The following is a 24,373-nucleotide window of genomic DNA, read 5'->3' as shown; positions in this document are numbered from 1 at the left end:
AAAGAGTACTTCCTTTTTTACAAGAAATGTATTATAGTGTAGGACTCTACAGTATAATAGTTTTTCTAAATCAATCACAAATTTTGCAGAAACCTGTGAGCAATGGGCTACATCAAACTAAGCAGCATCCTACTTGTGGCTCTTAGCTGCCATGTTCGGTGCCAGGAGGAGAGGGGGGGCTGTGAGACACTTGCTTTGCAACTAAAGACAGTAGCCTAACTGCAGGAAAAGGGTTCTGCGTAGTTCAGTGTAGCGGCGCCTACTGTACAGTCTCCGGGTGGTCCGGTAAAAATTGATGAGAGATTAAACAAAAACAAAAAAACCCCATAAAAACATTACAGTGCACTATAATCATTTTGTTGTGAAAGTGGAAGTACACATAACTTGTATGAATATGACTTATGTTTTTTGGCTGCCCCTCTGCTTTCATATTTTCACAATTAGCACTGGCTGCCATAATTTCAAGGAAAGCCATCATTAGAAAATGACCTATTGCTCAAATAAGTTTGTTTTTGTTTTTCTTACAGATCACAAATTTTTATTAAAAATTATAACAGAAATCTTGCAATTTTAACTCTGGTCACTGGGGGTTTATTTTTAGAACCATACTTACTATTGTTGCAGGAAACACATGTACATAGCCACAGTGGCCAGATCCCGACCTCTCTTTTGTATTGATGTATCTAATGAGTCAGTGTGAAGGTCATTGTGAAAAGAGGGGAGCTGTGTGATTGGTGGGTCATATATTACCAGCTATGTATAGAGGGATGTAAAAATTGCAAGATTATTTTTATATATATAAAAATTAGTGATGTGAAGACAAAAAAAAAAAAGAAAAACATTGGCAAAAATTGCTTAATAATATGTGTAACAGAAATCCTGATTTAAACAATCGGGTCATTTTCTTAGCACCGCTTGGTTGATCCGATTTCGTTTTTAAATAAAATAATAACATAATATAATATTTATTCATTTATATAGCGCTGTTAATTCCACAGCGCTTTACATACAATGGCAACACTGATTGGGGCACATAGGGAACCTAGATTGTGAGGCTCAATTAGTATGGTTTTGGAGTGTTGGAGGAAACCGGAGTACCCGGAGGAAGGCCACACAAACACGGGGAGAACAAAAACTCCTTGCAGATGGTGTCCTTGGTAGGATTTGAACCCAGGACCCCCGTGCTGCAAGACTGCAGTGCTAACCACTGAGCCACTGTGCTGCCTAAATCAAAGAGGCAGTCCCCTTCCAAACAGTTAATAACTAGTGATGAGCGAGTGTGCTAACCACTGCTTGTTACTTGATCGAACATAAAAGCTTAAAAATACATCCCCATGGACTTCCATTATACTCAATACTCAATTTGCCCCCGAGAACCCCAATGGTTGATCGAGTAACGAGAAGTGACAACCACGCTGGCTCATCACTATTAATAAACTTAGGATTTTAAACATTAGGAATGTTTGCGAAGGTGGTTAGAGTTAATTTAAAGGGAATCTGACATCTGATACATGGTGCCCGATCCATGGGCAGCATGGACACAGGTAGCATGATTTCTGCCAGCTTTGTATCTGTAACACAAACACTGCAGTATTTCAGATAAAAACATTCTTTGAAAGACACTAGGGACGGAGCCATATGGGGGTCTAGTTGGACAGGTGGGTCACCAGGGGCTTCTCCCCAACCGTTGCCAGCGACTGAAAGGACTGTCCCTACCAATGTATACCGGGAGGGACCTTTCACTGAAGGGGAACAGGTGGGGACCGTCTTTTCCAACTAGTTGCCTCTGCGGTCAGATCCCCAGTGACTTTGAAATGAGGTTTTTCTCTGAAAGAATACAGCATTTCAGAATCAAACATGCCTGGCAGAAAGCATACATCCAGCGCTTGATACATGCTGCCTGTGGATCAAGCATTGTGTATCCACTGTTAGGAATAAAACTCAGTGTATCCCTATCATTCAGTTTTGATAAATAGATAATACAATTAGGCCTTATGAGCAATTTTTGTACCAAAAACCCAGCGTGCGCACAGACCCTGACCCAACTTTTATTTCAGTAAAGCAGCTATTGTGAAAGCAAGTTTTCTTTTAAAATGACTTGGATGGGGCAAGGGAAAGCAGATACATGATAAAACAAAACATTTGTAAGTATTTACCCTTTCAAGAGTGAATGTCCGGATCACATACTCTGCAAGTGGTTCCATTTCTACACAAGTCACTTTAAAATCTGCATAGACTTCAGTATCATCGGGCCAGTACTTGTAACATTTGACCTGTAACCACATAACACAATAGATTCCGTGTAATAGTGATCTAGATAACAATAAAGCAATTTCATTTTAAGGGTTCAATTTTTTCCAAATATCACCAGCAGCTGTCAATCACATAGGTCTTTGGGGAGAAAAGAGACTGTAAAAGAAATTCCGTATACACAGACAAGCACTGTGGAGTATCATCAGCCACGTATCTAATAGTAGAAAAATAATTTGGCATCTCTTGGGGTCTTTTTTATTATAAGAAGCACTGCCTACACAGTGTAATTGATTGAAGAATGGAATCAAATTTTCCTGCATATTCAAAGATTTTCGGTGCAGAACACACCGCTGTGTCTGAATAGACTCCTTCATAGACTTACTAAGGTCCAATAACGGCAATGTTGGTAGAAACATAAGCAGTTACAAATATGGTTGAGGCTGGACACCCAAATAGGTCACCAAAGAAACTCCTTACCCTGCCAACTTCCACTAGATTCGTCACCATTACAATGCAGGCAGACTGTTCTTGCCAAATCATCCTCCAGAAATCATATACCGTCTCATGCACTGGACCTGGGAAACGATAAAGGATTATAGGGCAGGGAATTAGCGAAATCTCACAGCACAGACCAAATGTATTAATTGTTGGTTAAGTCAGGACTGGGATTTTTCACCCTTGAACTTGGCCTATATTGCCGAAAAATCAGGCACTATTCGATGCAGTTTTTTCACATGGTTGTGAATCATTTATAACTACATAATTACGCATTATTTCAGGCGTATGTCTTTGTACATTCAGTAGGGTAAATTGTCCAACTATTGCATGATGGAGCCATTATTTTTACTCTAGAAAATCCTATCCATTCAGCTTGGTTATTATTGAACTCATACAATTATTACTATGAATATGGGCTGATTATCTGTGAATGGTGTCATTCTCGATACTTAAAGAAGGGACTGATTACCAGATTTTGGGTCGGATTTACAGCAGTGTTCGGGCTGTGCGTTCATTTGTACCATCAGTTATTTTCATATCCATCAAAACACTAGGGATGCTTTTTAACCAGTTCAAGGCTGGGCCAAGTTACCCTGATCCTGACCAGACATATTTCCGTTATTTTTTTCAGATTTAAGATTTGAAGAGTTGAGATATTAAATTTTTGCGCCTTTTTTCCGAGGCTTCATTTTTATGCCACCAGTCATATTCCCCTTTTCTTGCCAATGTCAGGTGATATTGGTGGAAAAATAAGTGTCTGCTATTCTCATTTCTTTATGACCACATAGGATCACTAACACATTCAAAAAAAGTGTTTCCCATTCTGTAACACAACTTTTTATATATAAGACCCTTTAACAGAGGTGGGACAAGTAAAAGCAATATGGTTTGGGTTTGACACTTGCATTTTTTTTTACCTGTCATTTTTTATTTATTTTTATTTTACACATCGTGCCCTACATGGGAGGTCATAAAAGACCTTTGGGGGGTTTTAAATGTTTTTATTTTCCTCTTATTGCGGTTGTAATTGGGGCTGGTATTTCAGCCCCTTTTACAAGGGAAATGCACATAGCAGAGCTGTCTGGGTCTCCCTATGATCCAGCGGCACCTTCTCCCTCATTATACATAGGGATCACATGACTGCTGTGTATGGACGAAGAAGTTCCATCAGTGCTTCCTATTACTGTTTACAGACTGCTTTTTTAGTACTGTGTATACAGAGATGGTAAAGGCACAGACGGTAATAAACCATCTCTGCCTTCTCTATGGGGACTCCCCACTACCGCAGCTACACAATCACCTGTATCTGTACTGCTATACAGTGACGTTTTAGAATGTCGCTGCAGAATAGAAGCGGGACCACCCAGATATTTCAAATCTATTGCCAGTCTGGACGCAGATAATCTTCTCTTAGCAAACGTAAAAAACAGACAGCGTACAGATGCAACTAGTACGTCATCCATGTACTTGAAGGCAGAAGTTCCATTGGGCTTAAGAGGTAAGGATGCCCATCATCTATTACATCATTTTGCGGATGGGAAGAAGTGTGTCCAAAAAAACGAAAAATCATGGAAATGTGAATAGTGCCAGAGAACAGTTTGATCCATGAAAAGTATAGATAGAAACATGTAGAGTCTGAATGTGTCCTTAAGGGGGTTGTGCAGGCTTTTCATGAAAATCTGCAGTGAGTATGTGACTGCAAACATGTCAATCCTCAAATCGCACAAAAGTACATACTGTCAGAATTCCCCGCTGTCGGTGGGGAGAAGAGGCGGTCATGCGGCCACATGAATGCAATACGCAAATTCCCGGATACATTCAGACTAGTATAAGGTCATACATGTCTAGCCGGAATATGGCTGGGAGTATGAATATCGCATACTTGCGGTCACGTGACCACCTATTCTCGCAGCCGGCACAGAGAATCTTCAGTATGTGCTGCACACAATGTGAGGATTCACAGGTCTGCAGTCATATAGAGTGCCTGAAGACTTTCATGAATAGTCTGGACAACCCTTCAATCTACAGCTTGCAGGACATTGAACGAATTAGAACTTGGGCATCTAAAGACGACCCTCTTTTCAAAGGTAAGCCATCATTCTTTACTAAAATAACACAAGTGCTGTTCAATACTGGAAGCCAATAAAACAATTCACTATGTGACACCTGCTTTGGGAGCGATCTATAGTGTTCCACCCACATTCACCTCTTCAGATGCTGCTTCTTTGGTTGAACTGGAGAATACTACAATTCCCAAAGTGCCTTGCAAATCTGGGGGAGGAGGAAACAGGACGGAGGGGTGGAAGGAAGCCGAGTCATCTTGGAGGCGGGAAGCTGCAACTCTGTGTGAGGAGAGACCGTCTAAGAAAGTGACAGGAGGCACCATTAGCAGGAGCTGCGGCCTTCCAGGTTTACCACGCCGAAGAAGGATTTTGCCTGCTGTACCAGCTCCCTCCCAGACATTGAATCCAGACGCCCCAGTGTGGAATAGTCTGAGAGAACAGACCTGCTTCAGACAGAAGTGAGTAGGACATTGCTGTGACTTGTAGTTCTACAGTTTGAGAAGTGCGCTGGAGCAAATTACAAGGCCTTGCTAGAGAGGACTTTTGACTGCACTAACTGGGAGTTTGTATAGGACCAGCCCTGGGGAAATACTGCCTTCATTACTTTAAGTGCACCAACGTACTGCAAGCGCGCCGACATCCGCGGCAACTGGGGCCCCAATTTGGGACTGTGTCAATTGTGAGGCTGCAGCTGTTAGTTGGTAGATTGTAAGTAGTCAGCAGAGTGTGTGGTGTAGGTTAAAGAGGAAGCATTACCCCTAACCTTCAGGTCTATTACAAAGAGCCCCTCCTGCATTTTTGTAGAATACTGCATAACACTACCTGTCGTTTCACTGTTATTTGTTTTTTCCCTGCAATTACCATTGTCATCCTCCTGCAAATAAACCTGTTAAGATTTCTAACCTCAGTTATTGTGAGTGTGTACGGAGCGTGGGTAGGGGTTTCCCGAGTCGACCCCTAGCAGAAGACAAAGAGCCTTCTGCATTCCACTAGAGCTCCTAGCAAGATTCGGGTGGAGGCACTGCGTCATATCAAGGTGAGAACTACCGAACACCCTGCCCCGGCGGCAAATTAAAGGGGTGTTACAACTATATAAAAGGACATATTTTGAATGTCTTCGCATACGTTTCCAAAGATAATAACCTAAGAAAACACAAAGCAGACAAAAACAACAGATTGTCTTACCTTGAGTTGCAATGTAATGACTCGGCCTCTGGTATCCCTGAAACAACATGCAAATAACCGTTCACTTTCTGTTATCTACTTTCAGCATTTGGCATGAACAAGCGATAGTATTGGAAAATGGCAAACATTACATTCAGACATTCTGACTAATAACGTTATTATTAAACCCTGGGAAATATAGCCATCAAGTCTATTTTAATAATGATAGTTAAATGTTTTAAGATTTTATTTTTTCTTTTTAAGTAGGGGTGCAAGCATTTACTAAAACTGACATAACTTTAAAGGGGACCAGTCAGTACAGCTTTTACTAATGACACTAGTGTAATGGCTCTACAGGACCTAGGAAAACAAAAATAAATAATATGTTTTCTAGTAAGCAGATATGCCAGCACTGTGAAAGCAAACTTTTAAAGGAATCTGTCGGCAGGCTTTTATTATGTAATCTGAAGACAGCATGCTGTAGGGGTTAATGCAGAGAACTGAGCCATGTATCTCTTATCACAAAGTGTGTTGTTGCTTACTTGATATGTTTGTTTAGGCTTCAGTAGTTTATCATTGCTGTGACCATCAGCAAGCAAGCACCTGTCCAGAACACATCCTGCTGTACTGTTTATAGACACAGCCTGGTATGGGAGAGCTTAGCTTTCTCAGCTATGTTGCATTGCTAAATCTCGAAAAACTCAGGACCACTGCACACAGTAATCTAAGTGATACATAAAGGGACTCTTTGCCTACATCATGCTGCTCTGAGATGAGGTAGCAAAAACAGCTAATAGATTTCCTTTAACCCCTTCACCACCCAACGCTTTTCTGGTTTTCATTTTTTCCTCTTTTTCTTCCAAGAGAATTATACTTGTGTTATTTTATTTTTTGTATGTTTTGAAACCTTTTTTTCACTTTTTATTTTCTATACTAGTCCCCTAAGGCAACTTGAAGTTGATATACTCCGATGGCTTCAGCAGAAATACTGATCTCTTGTGTATGTCGGCACTCAGCCGGCATTCACAGGAACTACCTCATGACAGTGACAGGGGTCATCAGCTGCCTCCTGGCTGTCATGGCAACCTATCTGCAACCTGTGATGAAGTCACGTAGCCACTAATGGGAGTGGGGAATGACGCGTTCCACACCGGAGCACAATGAATCCTGTTGTCAGATATTATCAATGAGATTTAAATCGTTAACAGGAGCAGGTGGATCTCCAAGCAGGGAAACATGAGGGCTAGCCGTGCGAGCTCGCATTAAATGGAGTGACACGACCTTGGATGTACCAATACGTCCAAGGCTGTGAAGGGGGTTAAAGGGAATCTGTCGCCAGGTTTTTGCAACATAGCAGAGACCCTAATGGAGTGGAGCAGGGATACAACAATGGAGGTCTCTGCCTATGGCCCCCCAGTTGTCTTTTAAAAAAAAAAAATAGGTTTTGAATAAAATAATGTTTTCTCTGAAACCATACAGTGTTTTAGAGTTAAAGATACTTGGCAGCAATTCATACTGTCCATGGTTCAAGCAGTATGAATTTAGTGGTTAGGTTTAAAGCAGGGGCACTACAAAACATTTTGTTGCTCTTGGAACAACACAAATAAAGCACTAGTTTCATTAATAAACTTCGCCAGACAGGTACCCTTAAGTTGGTTTAATAATCATAGCAAGTAGACTAACAACTCCATAGGTTAGTTATAGATTGGTAGCTACTATGTAAGAAAAATGAAAACATATTTTTAAACACCCTGACGAGCAAAAAACTACAATGTATCAATATCTATATTTAAACCAGTCAGTATGGGAGGATAGGAGTATACTAGAGCAATGTGCCATTACAAACGCCTTCACCTTTCATCTCACAGCAGTCAGCATGTGGAGGGTGCAGTAAAGAAGAGCTGTATGTCATTACAAACAGCTTACTCTCAATGTATTTTCAAATCTGCTGTTATCACCACTCCTTCCCCCACACTGAGTGCTGTGATATGAAACCTGGAGGTGTTTGTAATGACAAATAGTTCTGCTCTACTCTACATAATAGACAGATCACAGAGAAAAGTAGAGCTGTGAGTCATTACATGTCTCAAAAGAGAGTGTGTGCTCAAAGCTTCTCTAGGGGTTTGTTGTTTCTCCCTCCCTTCCCAATTGAGGTCTCAGGCTAATGATAGGTTAATTTGTCATGTAGGGGAATAAGTACAAGCGCCCAAAAGATAAATCTCTTGTAATGGTCCCCTTAGGTTTAGCATTAATTAGATTCTCAACATTACAAGATAATATCTCCACAATGGAGATGAGAAATTAAAAATATAAAAAAAATAGTTTTATTCAGCTTTACATGCTCAAACTGGTGAAAGGTTCTCTGTAAAAAGTCTCACGTAACATTTGTTTAATGAAGTTGTAGGTGTGTAATATTCTAGGCAGGTGGTGAGCACATGCCTAATAATGAGAGGCTCTCAGTTACAGAAAATAAACTGCAACAACATTTATACAAGAAAAAGCAACACATAGGTACATGCAGCAAGCAGATGTTAAAGCAACGGCTGGACGTAACGTGCAGCAGTAGCCGTACACAGCCACAATAATACAACCAATCAAGGACTTTCTTTCCCAGGACATTCGGGCCAAACAAACTTTTTTTGCAGTAAAGTCACATACTACTCACTGACAGTTTTATCTAGTCTAAAGATACATCTAATAGACATCATGCATAGGCGACACCAAGTCTGTTAACAGGTTTTGCAACAATTTGTGTTTATCGCACTCATGCCATAACATATTAATATGGTTTGCAGACCAGGGGCCTTTAATTGACTTTTAATTGATATAATCCTTTGTTAGAGTAGTAGAGTATAGTATGCAAAAAAAAAAAACAAAACGTAAAACCTCTGTTGAACTGTGGTGTCCCATAAAGGGTAAGCGCTGATCGAATTATAATGGAGCGATTGACTAGTCCAGAACTGAAAGCCTCTCTCTAGAGTCTTACCAAAGCTCAGGCTGACAATGCTACACACAAGGATTACATTTTTTTACATTGTGCTACTGGCAAAGATTAGATTAAGGCCATGAAAATCTCATGATATCGACCAACAAATTTAATAAATTGCATTTCATTTAGTTTCAATACACAGAAAAATCTACAATAGCTGTAACAAAAGTGTGATCCATTTTCAGACCACCTAGCTAAAAGAAAACACACTCTACCATTGGTCGTTTGATAATAAAACCTTAAGGTTGTACTTTAATCATTTATTCTTTTTTAACTATTTGTTCTAATGTACTTACAAAGACAGCTAAAAAAAAACATGGTAGAGTGTCTGAACAAAACCTCAAGGATGTGCTAACGCTTGTTACGGTGCTTTTACTTCACTCTAAATATCAATGAATGGTTGCAGGTCATTTTGATACGTGCATTTAATAGTTGAAGAAGAAAAAAAAAAAGGTTCTGGGCACATCTGTGTTATGATCTCTGGGTTTTTTTTTCAGCTGCTATGGATAAATTATTGTCCATTGAACGATAATAGGTCTGTCAGGTTTAGTCCTGTATAAACACACTGCCTTGTGAAAGTATTCACCCACTTGGCATTTTTCGTGTTTTAATACCTCACAACCTGGAATTTAAATGTTTCTTCACCCCCTTCCTCATTTTGTGGCAATAATAGCTCCTAGCATGTTTGGATAAGTCTCTACGGAGCTTTCAACAACTCGCCACTGGGATTTTTGCCCATTCCTCAAGACAAAACTGCTCCAGCTCCTTCAAGTTAGATGGTTTCTTCTGGTGAACAGCAATCTTCAAGTCTGACCACAGATTCTCAATTGAATTAAAGTCTGTGCTTCGACTACACCACACAAATATATTTACAAGTTTCCCCTTAAACTCAAGTGTTGCTTTAGCAGTATGCTTTGGTTCATTGTCTTGTTGGAAGGTGAATCTCCATCCCAGTCTCAAATCATAGACATACAGGTTTTGCTCATTAATATCCCTGAATTTTGCACCATCTATCTTCCTGTAGACTTGGACCATTTTCCCTGTCCCAGCTGCTGAAAGACATCCTCACAGCATGATGCTTCGGCCATCATATTTCACTGTGGGGGTGGTGAGCTGTGTTGGTTTGGCACCAGTCATAACGTTTACCTTGCTAGCCAAAAAGTTCAATTTTGGTCTCATCTGAACACAGTACCTTCCTCCATACATTTGGGGAGTCTCCCACATGTCTTTTTATCAAACTCAAAATGAGCCTTCCAATTTTTGGCTGTAAGTAAAGGCTTTTTTTCTGGCCACTCGTCCATGAAGTCCAGCTCTATGGAGTGTACGGCTTATTGTAGTCGTATGGACAGATACTCCAGTCTCTGCTTGGGAACTCTGCAGCTCCTTCAGGGTTATCCTTAGTCTCCATACGGCGTCTGATTAATGGCCTCCTTGTGCGGGATGAGAGTTTTTGTGGGCAGACCTCTCTAGGCAGTTTTTTTTGTGGTACAAAGTTCTTTCCATTTGATTATATGGGATTTTTTGGTGCTTTTAGGATCATCAGAGATTAGAATTTTTTTTTTTTTTTTTTAAATCCCAACCCTGACTTGTACTTCTCAAGAACTTTGTCTCTGACTTGTTTGGAGATCTCCTTGGTCATCATGGTGTTTGGTTAGTGGTGCCTCTTGCCTAATGGTGTTGCAGCCTCTGTGACCTTTCAGAAAAGGTGTGTATATACTGACAGACCATGTGACACTTAGATTGCACACAGGTGGACTTCCTTTCAATAAGCATGTGACTTAGGAAGGTAATTGCGTGCACTAGAAATTTTTAGGGGCTTCATAGCAAAAGGGATGAATACATATGCACATAGCAATTTTTATTAATTTCATCCCATAAATTAATTTTTTGTCTACATTTTCCTCACTTCACTTACCCAACTTATACTAATTAGTGCTGATACATCACAAACAAATTGGATTGCAAAAATCTTTAAATACAGCCTGTAAAGTAACAAAATAGGTAAAAAGCCAATGGGGGATGAATACTTTTGCAAAGCATGTGGCTATTTTTAAACCCTCACCACTTTTTTTTTTTTTTTTTTTTTTTTTTTTAAGCTTTCCTTGAATATTTACCACTGGTCTCACTATACTGGTAATCCCTATATCTGTTTTCTTATTTTATCTCCTGTGATGTTCTGTTCAAGTCCCATCATTCATTGGATAGTCTCTAGGGACATTATCAGGAGGGGGGCCCTACAGTCATTTACCCACACCTATGATGCCCCCCCCCCTCCCCTTGAAACAGGACGTCATCAGGGGGTGCTGCCAATAAAAGCGGGAGAAGTGACTGCAGTGCCACTTGCTGATGAAGATCCATTTTCAGGGCAGTGAGAGAAGCTGTGGAGTGGCACTGGTCACTTTTCCCTGCTTCTTTTACTATGATTGATTCATGATGCTGTGGTAAATGACTGTAGCGTCGCCCCCTTATGACGATCCTTTTCAGGGTAGTGGCAGAAGCTGAGGACCGATGCTGTGGTCACTTCCCCCTGTCCTTTTACCGTGATTGATTCATGATGTCATCAGGGGTGGTGGCAAGAGAAGTTGTCGAGTGGCAATGCCATCACTTCTCCCTCCTCCTTTTACTATTATTGATTCATGATGTCATCAGGGGTGGTGGTAAGAGAAGCAGTGGAACGGCACTGTGGTCAGTTCTCTCTGCTTCTTTTACTGTGATTGAGTCATGTCATCATCGAGGGTGGTAGTAAAAGAACTTGTGGTAAGTGAAGACAGCGCCGCCCCCGAATGCCGTTTCTAGGGTAAATGAGTGAAGCTGCTGGGAACTGAGTGCAGTGCCGTTTGAGAATCCCCAGTGAATGCTGGATCTTGAATGTCACAGGACGTAAGATAAGAAAACACACATATGAATTAGCTGTATACAGAGAAAAGTAATGCATTTTCAAATCTTTTTATAAATATTAAATACAGGACATTTTATGTATCAGAAAACACCATTGTCCAATGTAACTTCTTAAGAGAAAGATTAATACTACACACTGCAAGAAGCTCAATTAACCAAAACTGAGATTTAACACAGATTAATTATATTTAACATGGGCAGATTGCATGTGAGAGAAAAAAATACCTTGTGAGACCAAAAGGGAACCGGTCACCAAGTTTTCCCAATAAACACTACAGTAACGACCTTTAAATAGTCTATTACCACAGTCCATCAACCTGTATGTAAGTGCACAACCACTACTGCCGATGTGGCGCCCACCCGCGGTAATCACCCCAAAGACATCATTCCACCTTCAGGGACGCCACAGGGTCTTCACTTTGGGTATATCTGGTAACAGGTAAATTAGTTTTTATTATCGTGACGCCACTCACGGTTTGCGGTCAGGGTTATGGGTGACCGCCACTGCAGGTTTAACGAGCGTCTGGGGCTGATGGGATCTGCAGTCTGATGGTGTGGCCTCCCGTGAGTGAGGCTGGCCCCAGGGGCTCGAGTGTGTAGAACAACAGGTCCCAGAATAACTCAGGTTCAGTCCGGAAAGTCTTTCAACTGCTTTTTACTCACTTTTAAATGTTATTGTGAGGTACCCGGGCAATGCTGAGATTAAACCAGGTGAAATCAGGTATCCTTTAGGCCGGTCTAAGAGTAACCATTAACTCGCCTTCCTAGCAATTCTTGTTTCGGATAACTCCTGACTTGAAGTACCGTGGGATTGATCCAGAGAAGTCCCTACTGCCTTTTCTCCCCTTTTTGGCCCGTTTGCCGGCAGAGTGGACTAAGTGAGATGGCTCCAGGCTCGATCTCCCTTATGGGCTCCCTCGTTGTTGCTGAGGTTCGGACTCTATATGGTTGGTGAGGGGCTTTTAGTTCCCCTCACCGGCAGGTTTAGCAGATCAATAAATGGACGTTTACTCTAGGGACCTGTTCTCCATGCGTGCCTAGTCACCAGGAGTCCCCGTACTCGACCGACTGACTCCCTCAGCGTTTTTCTGACTGACTTGTTGGTAACCGTTCTCCCCCGCTAACAGCTACTTCACATGCAGAGTCTGACTAGTGTCTGCGCGCGCCTGCGTCTCCTAGCAACCGCTGCGCTCCACTACCAGACTGGCTCTCCTCCTACCTTCCTGACAGCCTCTGCAACTTTAGCTCCCAGGCCCTCCGCTACACCCTTTAATGAGATGTGGAGGCAAGCCCCCTCTTGGGTCTGGCCCAAGGGTCCCCTCTCAAGGTGTGGGAGACCTGGTTGCTATGTGTCTGTGCGTACACACCCTATTCCAGCCTTTAGGATTACCTGGAAGTACTGACCCAGCATGGGTGCAGTACTCAGTGGTGCCTGACCAGGTCAGGGGCGCCACACCTATCCTCAAAAAGTACCTTTTTTACGTATCCCTTGCCATATATTGGTCAGCATGGTTAAGTTATATTGGGTTCCCATTAAAGGGGTTGTCCACTACTTGGACAAAACGTAATTAAATGAAAAAATCTAATATATAAATAGCAGATACTCATCTACTAGACTGGTGTGACATTGTTATGTCTCACGAGCACAGCAGAGCTGATAATCTGCAGGGCTCCAACGACAATGTCATGTAAGCACTCGCAGATACAGCATTGACATTGCTGGAGCAGCGCCGATCTGAGGAGGGGAATACATGCGTTTTTTATTTTTCATGAATCACTGTTCCATTTAAGGAGTTTTTTTTTTTTAAGTACAAACTACGTTAAGGCCGGTTTTACAAGTCTTTTTATCATGTGGGAAAAACGTTCAGTGCTTTGTTTTGTTTTTTTCAATGTACTGAACCCATTTTTGGTCTGTGTGTCAGTTTTGTTAATACTCATTTTATTTGTATGGAAAAAAAAAATCTCATACCCATTAGACAGTAAAAGACTGGCATCACATGGATGACATCAGAGAATATTTTTATTTTTACAGGACCATTGACTTCTATTAGGGAGTTTTATTCGCAACATATCAAGTAAGACTTTTTGTTCGGACACTCATGTCGCAAAACAAGAAATAAAGAAAAAAAAATGGCATGTGAAAAGACACATTCATTGCAATGGGTTAGTGATGTATCCGTAAAAATAATGAATAGCATATGTAACCAAAAATAAAGTGCGTGAAATCGGCCTGACGGGGTTGTCTCATGAGTAGCATTTAGCAGCACTCACTAGAGCATGTGAAAAAAGTGTATTGCCAATATACTGTGCAATAATTAAAAGTAGTGTGTTTTGTATTTATAGTCCATTTTCATCTCTAATAGTGCCCCATGCTACATCTCTTGTGGCTGGACTGTATGTCTACCTTCAGTGGTGGACCGATATGCTCAGTATCTTGCCTAGTCTGTTCCCTGCTCATGCTGTGTATGAATCTGAAAGTGAGGAAGCCGATAACGTGATAATGACTGGAGAATAACCAAGGCGACAGAGCGAGAGAGAGGATGCGACAGAAAGCGAGAGAGAGGACGCGACAGAAAGCGAGAGAGAGGACGCGACAGAAAGCGAGAGAGAGGACGCGACAGAAAGCGAGAGAGAGGACGCGACAGAAAGCGGGAGTGGACGCGACAGAAAGCGGGAGGGGGCGCGACAGAAAGCGGGAGGGGGCGCGACAGAAAGCGGGAGGGGGCGCGACAGAAAGCGGGAGGGGGCGCGACAGAAAGCGGGAGGGGGCGCGACAGAAAGCGGGAGGGGGCGCGACAGAAAGCGGGAGGGGGCGCGACAGAAAGCGGGAGGGGGCGCGACAGAAAGCGGGAGGGGGCGCGACAGAAAGCGGGAGGGGGCGCGACAGAAAGCGGGAGGGGGCGCGACAGAAAGCGGGAGGGGGCGCAACAGAAAGCGGGAGGGGGCGCGACAAAGCGGGAGGGGGCGCGACAGAAAGCGGGAGGGGATGCGACAGAGCGGGAGAGGACGCCACAGAGCGGGAGAGAGAACGCCACAGAGCGAGAGAGAGGACGCCACAGAGCGGGAGAGAGGACGCCACAGAGAGAAAGATGTGACACAGAGATATAGAGCTAGATATAAAGATATGACAGACAGAGTGATATGGCATAATATAGATAGATCAATAGATATGAAAAAATAAATATAAGATGCCAAACATTGGAGAGTGATTAAAGAGGTTTAAATTATTGAATATCCCACGGGCGTGTGAAATTTTTGCATTCATATGGTTACAGTAATGATGTGCAGAACACTAAAGAGTTTTTGTTTCACTTAACCCTTTTTGCCCCAAATAAGTCTATTTTTATTTGTCTACCCATGTAAAACTAGGAAGTAGGTTGTTAAGAGTTAAATTATAGTGGATGACATTACCTGGAAAACTGCTGTGCAATACATAAGGGTGCCATGGCTGGCATGCCATTGAGGGCATTTTTAGATGCCCTAATAGTTCTTCTTTATGCTTATATTACGAATACATTAGTTCTTTCACAGCTCACCAGGATTGGTGTTAGTCCAATAAAACGTACTGAGCGCTAACTGGTTCTGAATAAAGGCACAAAGTCCAGGTATTGGATTTACAATATGGACGCAAAAGAAATGTGCCAGTATTATGGCCACCTGAACGGCTCTGAAGGCCACTAATACCTTTCATATAAATTCAAACTAGCCTTTTCACAGGTAGACAAAAACGCAAAACCTGCAACACAGAGTACAATGGCAAGCTAAACATTTGTTACAAAAAGTACACTACGATTTAACAAAAAGCATGGAGCAGCCAGATACTCAAAACAACAAAATAAGAAATGAGCATGGAAAGTTACTGGGGGAAGAGAACGCATTTCAGGGACCTTACAAAACAAATCGGACTATTTTGCCAGGTTACGAACTTTAGCTACATAATCGTGAAAGTAATAAAAAGAAACACAACTTAAAAAAAAAATCGAGACAAACTATACAAAGTTTAGGTGAAGCATGCACAAATGTTGGGTAATAAGCATTAGTCGGAATCAGAAAGTAACTGGGGACAATGTCTATAAGTAAATGTTTACTGTAGGGGTCTGTTATTCACATATAGTGGTACTTACATCCCTGTACAGCCAAATCTACAGCCCAAACCAAAGTCAGGTGTGAAAGAAAGCACAACAATGTCAGTGAGTACTAGGACTTCAAACAAGGAAAGTGTACAGTTTCTCTTCTTTTTAAACACTTGCAATCAATTTCATAAGCAATGACATGCGGAAAAGAAACACATACAAAAGCCAAAAGCTCAGAGCATGCAGGATCAGTGGGGGGTGGTGCCACACACTTACATCTATATAATTGGCGTTTATGTAGTCAGAGGAGGGGTCGTCTTCCACTGGCTGTAGGATGACTCTTGAGTGATCATCTAATAAAAAGAAAGCGGACCATATATTTTATATATATTTACATTTTCATAAGATTTTCTCCTTACTTGCCATCAACAACCCTCCTATTTTAGCCATCACATTTCCTCTCCATTTTTTAGCCAATTAGATTTTCCAGACCCAGACATTCTGCTCAGCATTCTCCTGAAATGACAGCCACACTGAGGCAGGAACAGCACTGAGATGTGGGTCTCCACCAGAAACACATCCAGTGGGTTATACAGTGGAACCTTGGCTGACGAGAACAATACGTTCTGGGTATGTGCTTGTAAACCAAGTTACTCGTCTAGCAAAGCAAAATTTCCCATAGGACATAATGCAAGCTCAGACAATTCGTTCCAGAACTTGTTCAATGTCCCATCCTGGTCCCCTATTATGCCATTCCATGCACAAACACACACAAAACACACATATGCTCAACTTAGCTTCCGTTACCTCGCCAGCCACCTGGTTCTTGTAGTTCGCCGGTACAGGATGTGTATTGGGTAACCATCGCGACTGATGCCGGAGCTTCCGCTGCCAGAGCGCTGACATCAAAGGCAGGAGCCGCTTACCTCTGATTGGCCAGCGCACTGCCTTTGAGTAGCGGCAGACAGCGGAAGTTCCTCCATTGTCGCGATGGTTACCCGATACACATCCTGTAACAGCGAACTACAAGAACCATGAGGCCGGCGATGGAACAGAAGGTAAGGTGAGCATAATGTGTGTGTGTGTGTGTGTGTGTGTGCGCACATACGTGTTTGTGTGTTTGTGCGTGCTTGTGCGGACTTCAAGAGCGCTGTTAAAGTACGGAACTGGAAGTGTGTGCGGTATTTGCTCATACGGCAGAGCTTGCTTGTAAACTGAGGTACAAATTTACAGCAAGCTTTGCTTGTATAGTGAAATACTCGCACACCAAGTTACTCGTAAACCAAGGTCCCTCTGTATTCATATTGTATGTGTATGGACCTCAAAGAATTTTCTTGAAGTAGCTGTAGATCTTGTGCCCGGATTCATAAAAGCTTTCCATCCAAAAATATGGTGAAAAAAGTTTGAAAAGTTGCAAAATTTTGGTGCAAAATTGGAGTTGTGCCTAAATTTTGCAACTTTTGGTAGTTTCACACTAGTTTTTACCAGCCCTATAAAACAGCTGAACGCTGTGTAACGCCATATTCATGACGTGTGCTGGCTGTCCTTACATCACAAAAGGTTACTCCAGTCACTGACTGGAGTAAATTGTGTGTCGAGGTGCACACTGAGGTGCATGACATTTTGCATCTTGCCTCATTCATTGATAGGCATACCGTGTGAAAAATGAGGGTCATGGTGAATCCGGGCCCTAGAATGTATTATTACCCAACTAAATAATGATCACAAACTATGTCATTTACTTTTCATTAAGGCTAGGACTTGACAGCGATTTTAGCTGCTATAACAGTCATGTGACTGAAGTTTGTTCGATGCGACTACATCACGCCACTATACAAGTGAATGGGGTTGTAGCCAAATGAGTCTAATTTTTTGCGACTTACTTGCTGCAGTAGTGTAGATGGCGCAATGTGACCCCATTCACTACTACAGTGTCGCAATGGAGGAGCGGCATCGAGAGAACTTCGTTCATATGACCATTATAGCAACCACAGTCGCCGTGTAGCCTAAAGGGATGCCAAAAATCGGATGGATTTAAAAAAAAAAAAAAAAAAATATAAATCACTTTTATAAAAGAAGTTCCATTAGCTAGACTAGAACAATTCACCTATTGAAGTGGGTGCCTTAGAAAACCATGAAAGCTAAAGACTTACAGGCAATGATATTTCCGTATCTATTCTTTGTCCGGTTCTGGTCTTTCTTTGCCACATCCCAAGATGCAGACTGTCCCTCAAAGAAACTCTGCAACGTTAAATCATACATACAATAGCAACATGAATTTACTTTGTTTCAGTAATAAGCAAGAAATAAAAAGTTAATGTTAAATCGGGCAGACACATAAGCGGATTGTGCAGGTAATGTAGACAATCTCATTCTTTTTTGCCAATTTTTGGTGATGCTCTGCTGGCATTAGTACCTCATACTCTTCCTTAAATCCGTAGCTGTCAGAAGTCTTCATAAGGTTAATATGCTGAAGTAGGTCAGCTACTCTGATGGCGGGGTGCAGCTGTCCCGTTTGGTAAGGAGATTCCGTCCCTTCACATAAGTAACGTGGCACATCCAAGAGTCGGCTGGACTCTGCGGTTACGGTATGATTTTCATCTGAGAAAACAGTAAAAATTGTACACATTTCTTCAATAGCAGACTAGAAAATATTGGTTTTAACACAAAGCTGACTTATGCCTAATAGTAATGAGCAAGCACTACCATGGCTCGGTACTCATGACGAACAGTTGGACGCCTGGATGGGCATGACTCGAGTACCCGAGTACAATGGGGAACTTGGACATTTTTCTAGAAAATCTTCCAGTAAAAAGTTAAAGTTTCCCATTGACTTTCATGTATTGAGTATAATGTCTTGAGCCCATCTAGCTGCTCATTACGAGTACCGAACACCTGAGCATGGTAGTGCTTGCTCATCACTAGTTACGAGTACAGAGCACCTGAGCATGGTAGTGCTCGCTCATCACTAGTAACAAGTATCAAGCACCCGAGCATGGTAGTGCTCGCTCATCACTAGTAACGAGTATCGAGCACCCGAGCATGGTAGTACTCCCTCATCACTAGTTACAAGTACCGAGCACCCAAGTATGGTGGTGCTCGCTCATTATTAGTTGCGAGTACCGAGCACTCGAGCATGGTAGTGTTCCCTCCTCATTAGTAACGAGTACCCAGCACCCAAGCATGGTAGTGCTCACTTATCACTAATTACGAGTACTCAGCTCCCGAACATGGTAGTGCTCGCTCATCACTAGTTAAGAGTACCGAGCACCCGAGCATGGTAGTGCTCGGTAATCACTAGTTACGTGTACTGAGCACATGAGCATGGTAGTGCTTGCTCATCACTAGTTACGAGTACCGAGCACATGAGCATGGTAGTGCTCGCTCATCACTAATGCCTAACAAATGATTAAGTACAGTCAATAATATTGAGTTGATACAAACTGATTAAAAAATATATTACTTTCAAAATTAAGGGGTTTGGAAAGTTCAGGAAGATATGAAAGGGTATACCTTGAATTTACTGTACACTAAGGCTATGTTCACATGCAGCGTTTTTATGCGTTTCACAGTATCAGCAAAAGCTATGAGATGTCAGAAATCTTGGGCACACGCTGTTTGTTTTCCTGACAATGTAAAAACTTGCATGTTTTTGAAATGTGCAGCATGTCAACTCTTTCAGCGATTTTTGAATCTTTTTTTTCACCTGTATAAAGCAATGAAAGTGCAAAAACTATACAAAACCTGCTGTTTTTGGTGAACTAAACTATTAAACATTTACTTTGAAGAAAACACCAACCCAAACGATTGCAGCTGGAAGACACAGCAAAAAATGGTGTTTGGAAGACACTTTTTTATTGCTAAGAGGGCAGGTTTGTTCTGCAGAAAAAAAAAAAAAAAGCAAAAATCGCTGCGTGTGATCATAACCTAAGACTATCCTTCAATAACACAATACTGATCTGCATCATTAGGATTGCACATTATATATATATACAGTGTGTCCACCCATATCCTGTCCACCGCTATTAACTTGAGAACAACGGCAGCTATAGGCATAGAAGTGGTGTCTAGGTATAGTAAAGTATCCATGCGCTACACAATGAAACCACGTATAGCGCCACCTGGTGGAAAACAACGGAGTTAGCATTTTTATCTCGAAAACGGAACGAGATAGAGAAAAAAAAAAGTGAATTACAAAGTTGTAGGGCATCATCAATTCAATACGACTCGACACCTTGCATACAGAAATGCTATGATTACAATGTGTAAAACTCACAAGGCTGCGGACGTGAAGAGATACCTCAAGGAGACCTTCCTAAAAGTTATTGGCCTCCACGCTCACCTGACCTGACCCCATTGGACTTCTTTCTGTGAGGTCACATCAACAGCAGGTGTATGCGACCCCCCTAACATTGCAGGACCTACTATGACGTATCACAGATGCTTGTGCAAACGTGTCACCTACCATATTGCACAACATGCAGCAAGATACAGTATACTGTCCAGAGTCCAGGTGTGCATTGCAGCTGACGGTAGCCACTTTGAGAATCAAAGTTAAATGAGTGCCATATGCGTGACCAGCATTCAATGTTTTGGGGGGTCATGGGTTTTATATCATAGCATTTCTGTATGCAAGGTGTCGAGTCGTATTGAATTGATGATGCCCTACAACTTTGTAATTCACTTTTTTTTTTCTCTCGCTCATTCCGTTTTCGAGATAAAAATGCTAACTCCGTTGTTTTCCACCAGATGGCGCTATAAGTGGTTTCATTGCATAGCGCATGGCTACTTTACTATACCTAGACACCACTTCTATGCCTATAGCTGCCGCCGTTCTCAAGTTAATGGCGGTGGACAGGATATGGGTGGACACACAGTAAATAAAGAGTAAAAGTTTGGGCTGTATATTCCATTAGCTGACGTGGTAAAGACATAAAATGTCATTTCGCTTATGCCTTGTAACTGTCTGGTATGGAAAGCATAAAATTACCAGTAAACCATTTCCATTATCAGGAAAAAAGCATGTATGCGTTCACAGGTCCTGTACGCTGTATAACGGAGCCAGAAAAATATCTGTATTTTGTAATTTAAGTTTGATCTACTCAAACCTTTCCTAGGTTCTGTGTGAAAGTTCCGTTACTTGAATACATTGAGATAAGCCAAACCCATCTTCCACGCTTCACAAGATTTCCTCAAGTTTGTCAGTAGTTTAGTGGCAGTAAGGCAGGCAGCTGGCAGGAGCAGCTGGGGGTGGCATCTGCCATGAATTAACGCAGCAGCAACTCTCAGCAAGATTGTTAAGCCTAGCTTTCTAATTATTGGAATTGTCATACACAAAATGCATTTTACCTGCAAGGGATTCTAGTTAAAGTGGACGGTTTAACGAAAGATTATTACAAAAACACACCTGTCATCCTACTTACCAGTGATTGGCACTGAAGCAAGGCGGCAATGGGAAAAAAAATAAAACAATTTTACATATTATTCTTTGTTACCTAGATCAAACTGCCCTAGATGTGCGCACAACGTAATATGCTTATGGTTTGCAGAGATGGATGAAATTGATGGACAATACAACCATGCACCCTAAAACCAACATACAAGGAGACTCAAGTTATACCAGAAGACCACTACAGGAAGCAGTAACACCCCAACATTGGCAGAAAGTGCCATTTGCTACATTTTTTTTAATCATTTAAGTGAACCCAAATAGCGGCAGTGCCCATTGCATTGTGACACTGAATGCAGTTAGTTTTACTGAAGGCAAAATCTGCAGTGTAGCAGTAGCCCCACCTTAAAGGAAAGTTGTCACCAGGTTTTTGCTACCTCATCTGAGAGCAGAATTACGTAGGAAAAGAGACCCTGATTCCAATGATGTATTACTTAGGGTACCTTCACACTTAGCGATGCAGCAGCGATCCGACCAGCGATCTGACCTGGTCAGGATCGCTGCTGCATCGCTACATGGTCGCTGGTGAGCTGTCAAACAGGCAGATCTCACCAGCGACCAGTGAACAGCCCCCAGCCAGCAGCGACGTGCAAGCGACGCTGCGCTTGCACGGAGCCGCCGTCTGGAAGCTGCGGAGACTGGTAACTAAGGTAAACATCGGGTATGGTTACCCGATGTTTACATTAGTTACCAGTGTGAGCAGGGAGCAGGGAGTCGCGCACACTGAGCGCTGGCTCCTTGCTCTCCTAGCTGCTGTACACATCGGGTTAATTAACCCGATGTGTACAGCAGCTACATGTGCAGAGAGCCGGAGCCGGCAGCACAGGCAGCGTGAGAGCTGCAGAGGCTGGTAACTAAGGTAAATATCGGGTAACCACCTTGGTTACCCGATGTTTATCTTGGATACAGCTTACCTCAGCTGTCAGACGCCGGCTCCTGCTTCCTGCTCGCTTCATTTGTCGCTCTCTTGCTGTCACACACAGCGATCTGTGTGTCACAGCAGGAGAGCGGCTTTGAAGAAAACGAACCAGGGCTGTGTGTAACGAGCAGCGATCTCGCAGCAGGGGCCAGATCGCTGCTCAGTGTCACACACAGCGAGATCGCTAATGAGGTCACTGCTGCGTCACAAAAAGCGTGACTCAGCAGCGATCTCGGTAGTGAGCTCGCTGTGTGTGAAGCACCCCTTAGTTTACTGACTGTAACAGATGTGACACAATCAGTTTTTAGAGGTATCAAAGCTCAGAGATAAGCACACCCACAACACAGCTTTCTATGTATATTGGATATTGAGTGAGCTACTAGTCAGTGCTGAGGGTGTGGTCTCACCAGGTCTAGTCCAGCAGTGAACCTCCTGCTGATAAAACTCTGATTTAAATGAGATCACCTTGTCGAGGTCATCGGGCTTACATGGATTGGCCAGTATGTAAGTCAAGAATCTCTTTTTGAAAATATTTCTAATGCAGTAATGCTATATATATTTATCCCTTTTTATCTAATATTCTTACAGCAGTAATGCAATGTCAAACTATCCTTATATTATTTAGTGCTAGTGGATATGCTTTTGTAGTGAATTGAGATAACAGCACACAGCCTAATAAGTGACATATCAATGAAATTAATGTGTCAGCCCCTACTTCATACTGTCCTCAGATCACATAGGAAAAACCTGCAGACAGATTCCCTTTAAAATAAAACTAGAAGTAAAATCTAAGAGAACTATTACATATATAAGTATGTAAGCCACATACACAAAGACACTGTGTCCAGCAATTGCATATAATACAGCAGATTATAGCCTCCATTAAAAATATACCGTGTGTAAACTACCTCTCCCACATTTCTCTTCCTTGAAGGAACACTATGCTGAAAAACGATTTTCCCCGCAATGTCTATTTCTCTGCAGCTTTTGAAAGAACATAGCATGAATCAGGTGCCAAGATAGATACACACGGCTGATTTGCTTCAGATTTCGGTAGATGAAAATCACTGCCATAGATCTGAAGGATATATCAGATGAGAGGCTTCTGTAACAAATTTGCAGTGTGTATATACCCTTTATCTGGCTGGGATAAGAAACAAAGCATGCTTTTCTTTATTCCTCCACTTGACACACAGCTTAACGCTTGTCTACGGGAGGCATTTGGTATTGCAGCTCAGCCCCATTCACTTCAACAAAGCATCCTTCATCCCCTATTAAAGATAAGAGGCCCAATTCATCATTGCATTTTTGCCATGTTTTTTTTCGTGAATACCTCTCAATAAGTCACTTTGTTATTTGCGACAAATTCATCAATATGCGTCTTTCTTCCAGTAGGCTTTTGCGGTTTAGTTTTCAGATTTGTACTTCAATCTGGCCTTTGCAGATGCTTTGCACAGAATTTGGTGTAAACGTACTCCAGTGACCCCAGAGTGACGTCAGTTAAGGTTGCATTTTTTGAGACATATGACTTTTGCAATCAGAACTCACAAAAGAGGTTAAAAAAGAAAAAAAAATACAATTTTGGCATTTGTGCAAAATTTAAGAATACTGTGTGCCATTTTGATGAATTTGGTGCAAAAAAAATTCGCAAAAAAACAAGCAAAAAAAGAAGTGTGACTTTACAAAAAAATTAAATAATGAAATCGGGCCCAGAGTGTTTTGTGTAACCAGTAGTCATAAAGCTGGAGAAAGGTCTGGAAGATGGACTGAAGTTGGGATGCTTTCCTAGGACACACAAAGGACCTTCTGGTGGGATAATATACTATGCATTTTGTACATTTCAGCATTTCCTATAAGCTAGAAAATAACAAAAACAAGAAAAAAAAAAAGCATAAAACAGGTCTAGTAAGCAAAAATCCAGTGAACTCTACATTATAAATAGTGACAATAATTGTGTGCAAGTTGCTTGTTATGATAAAAATTGTACCAGTGTAAAGGGGATATCCGGCATCTCTCGCTTCCGCATCGGACGTGGCGGTGCCAATGATGTTACTACCACCTGCCGTG

General features: G+C 41.9%; 1 protein-coding gene across 18 annotated transcripts in view; it reads right to left on the bottom strand.

The window, feature by feature from the left end:
• Window positions 1-24,373, bottom strand: part of PTPRK (protein tyrosine phosphatase receptor type K) — a 450,255-nt gene that overhangs the window by 28,730 nt on the left and 397,152 nt on the right. For 8 of the 18 annotated variants that reach the window (XM_075339909.1, XM_075339911.1, XM_075339915.1 and 5 more), the window contains 8 exons: window positions 21,362-21,373; window positions 18,355-18,539; window positions 18,092-18,179; window positions 16,215-16,291; window positions 15,990-16,007; window positions 6,000-6,036; window positions 2,731-2,828; window positions 2,157-2,273 (listed from right to left, as the gene is read on the bottom strand). In XM_075339909.1, the coding sequence (XP_075196024.1) occupies window positions 2,157-2,273; window positions 2,731-2,828; window positions 6,000-6,036; window positions 15,990-16,007; window positions 16,215-16,291; window positions 18,092-18,179; window positions 18,355-18,539; window positions 21,362-21,373 (632 nt within the window). The remainder of the gene's footprint in view (window positions 1-2,156; window positions 2,274-2,730; window positions 2,829-5,999; window positions 6,037-15,989; window positions 16,008-16,214; window positions 16,292-18,091; window positions 18,180-18,354; window positions 18,540-21,361; window positions 21,374-24,373) is intronic. The other 10 variants (XM_075339913.1, XM_075339914.1, XM_075339926.1 and 7 more) reach the window with 3 other exon arrangements.

This window comes from Anomaloglossus baeobatrachus, chromosome 3 (assembly GCF_048569485.1).
Source record: "Anomaloglossus baeobatrachus isolate aAnoBae1 chromosome 3, aAnoBae1.hap1, whole genome shotgun sequence".
Lineage (NCBI taxonomy): Eukaryota > Metazoa > Chordata > Amphibia > Anura > Aromobatidae > Anomaloglossus > Anomaloglossus baeobatrachus.
Note: the sequence above shows the minus strand (reverse complement) of the source record. Positions and strands in the feature narration are given on the sequence as shown.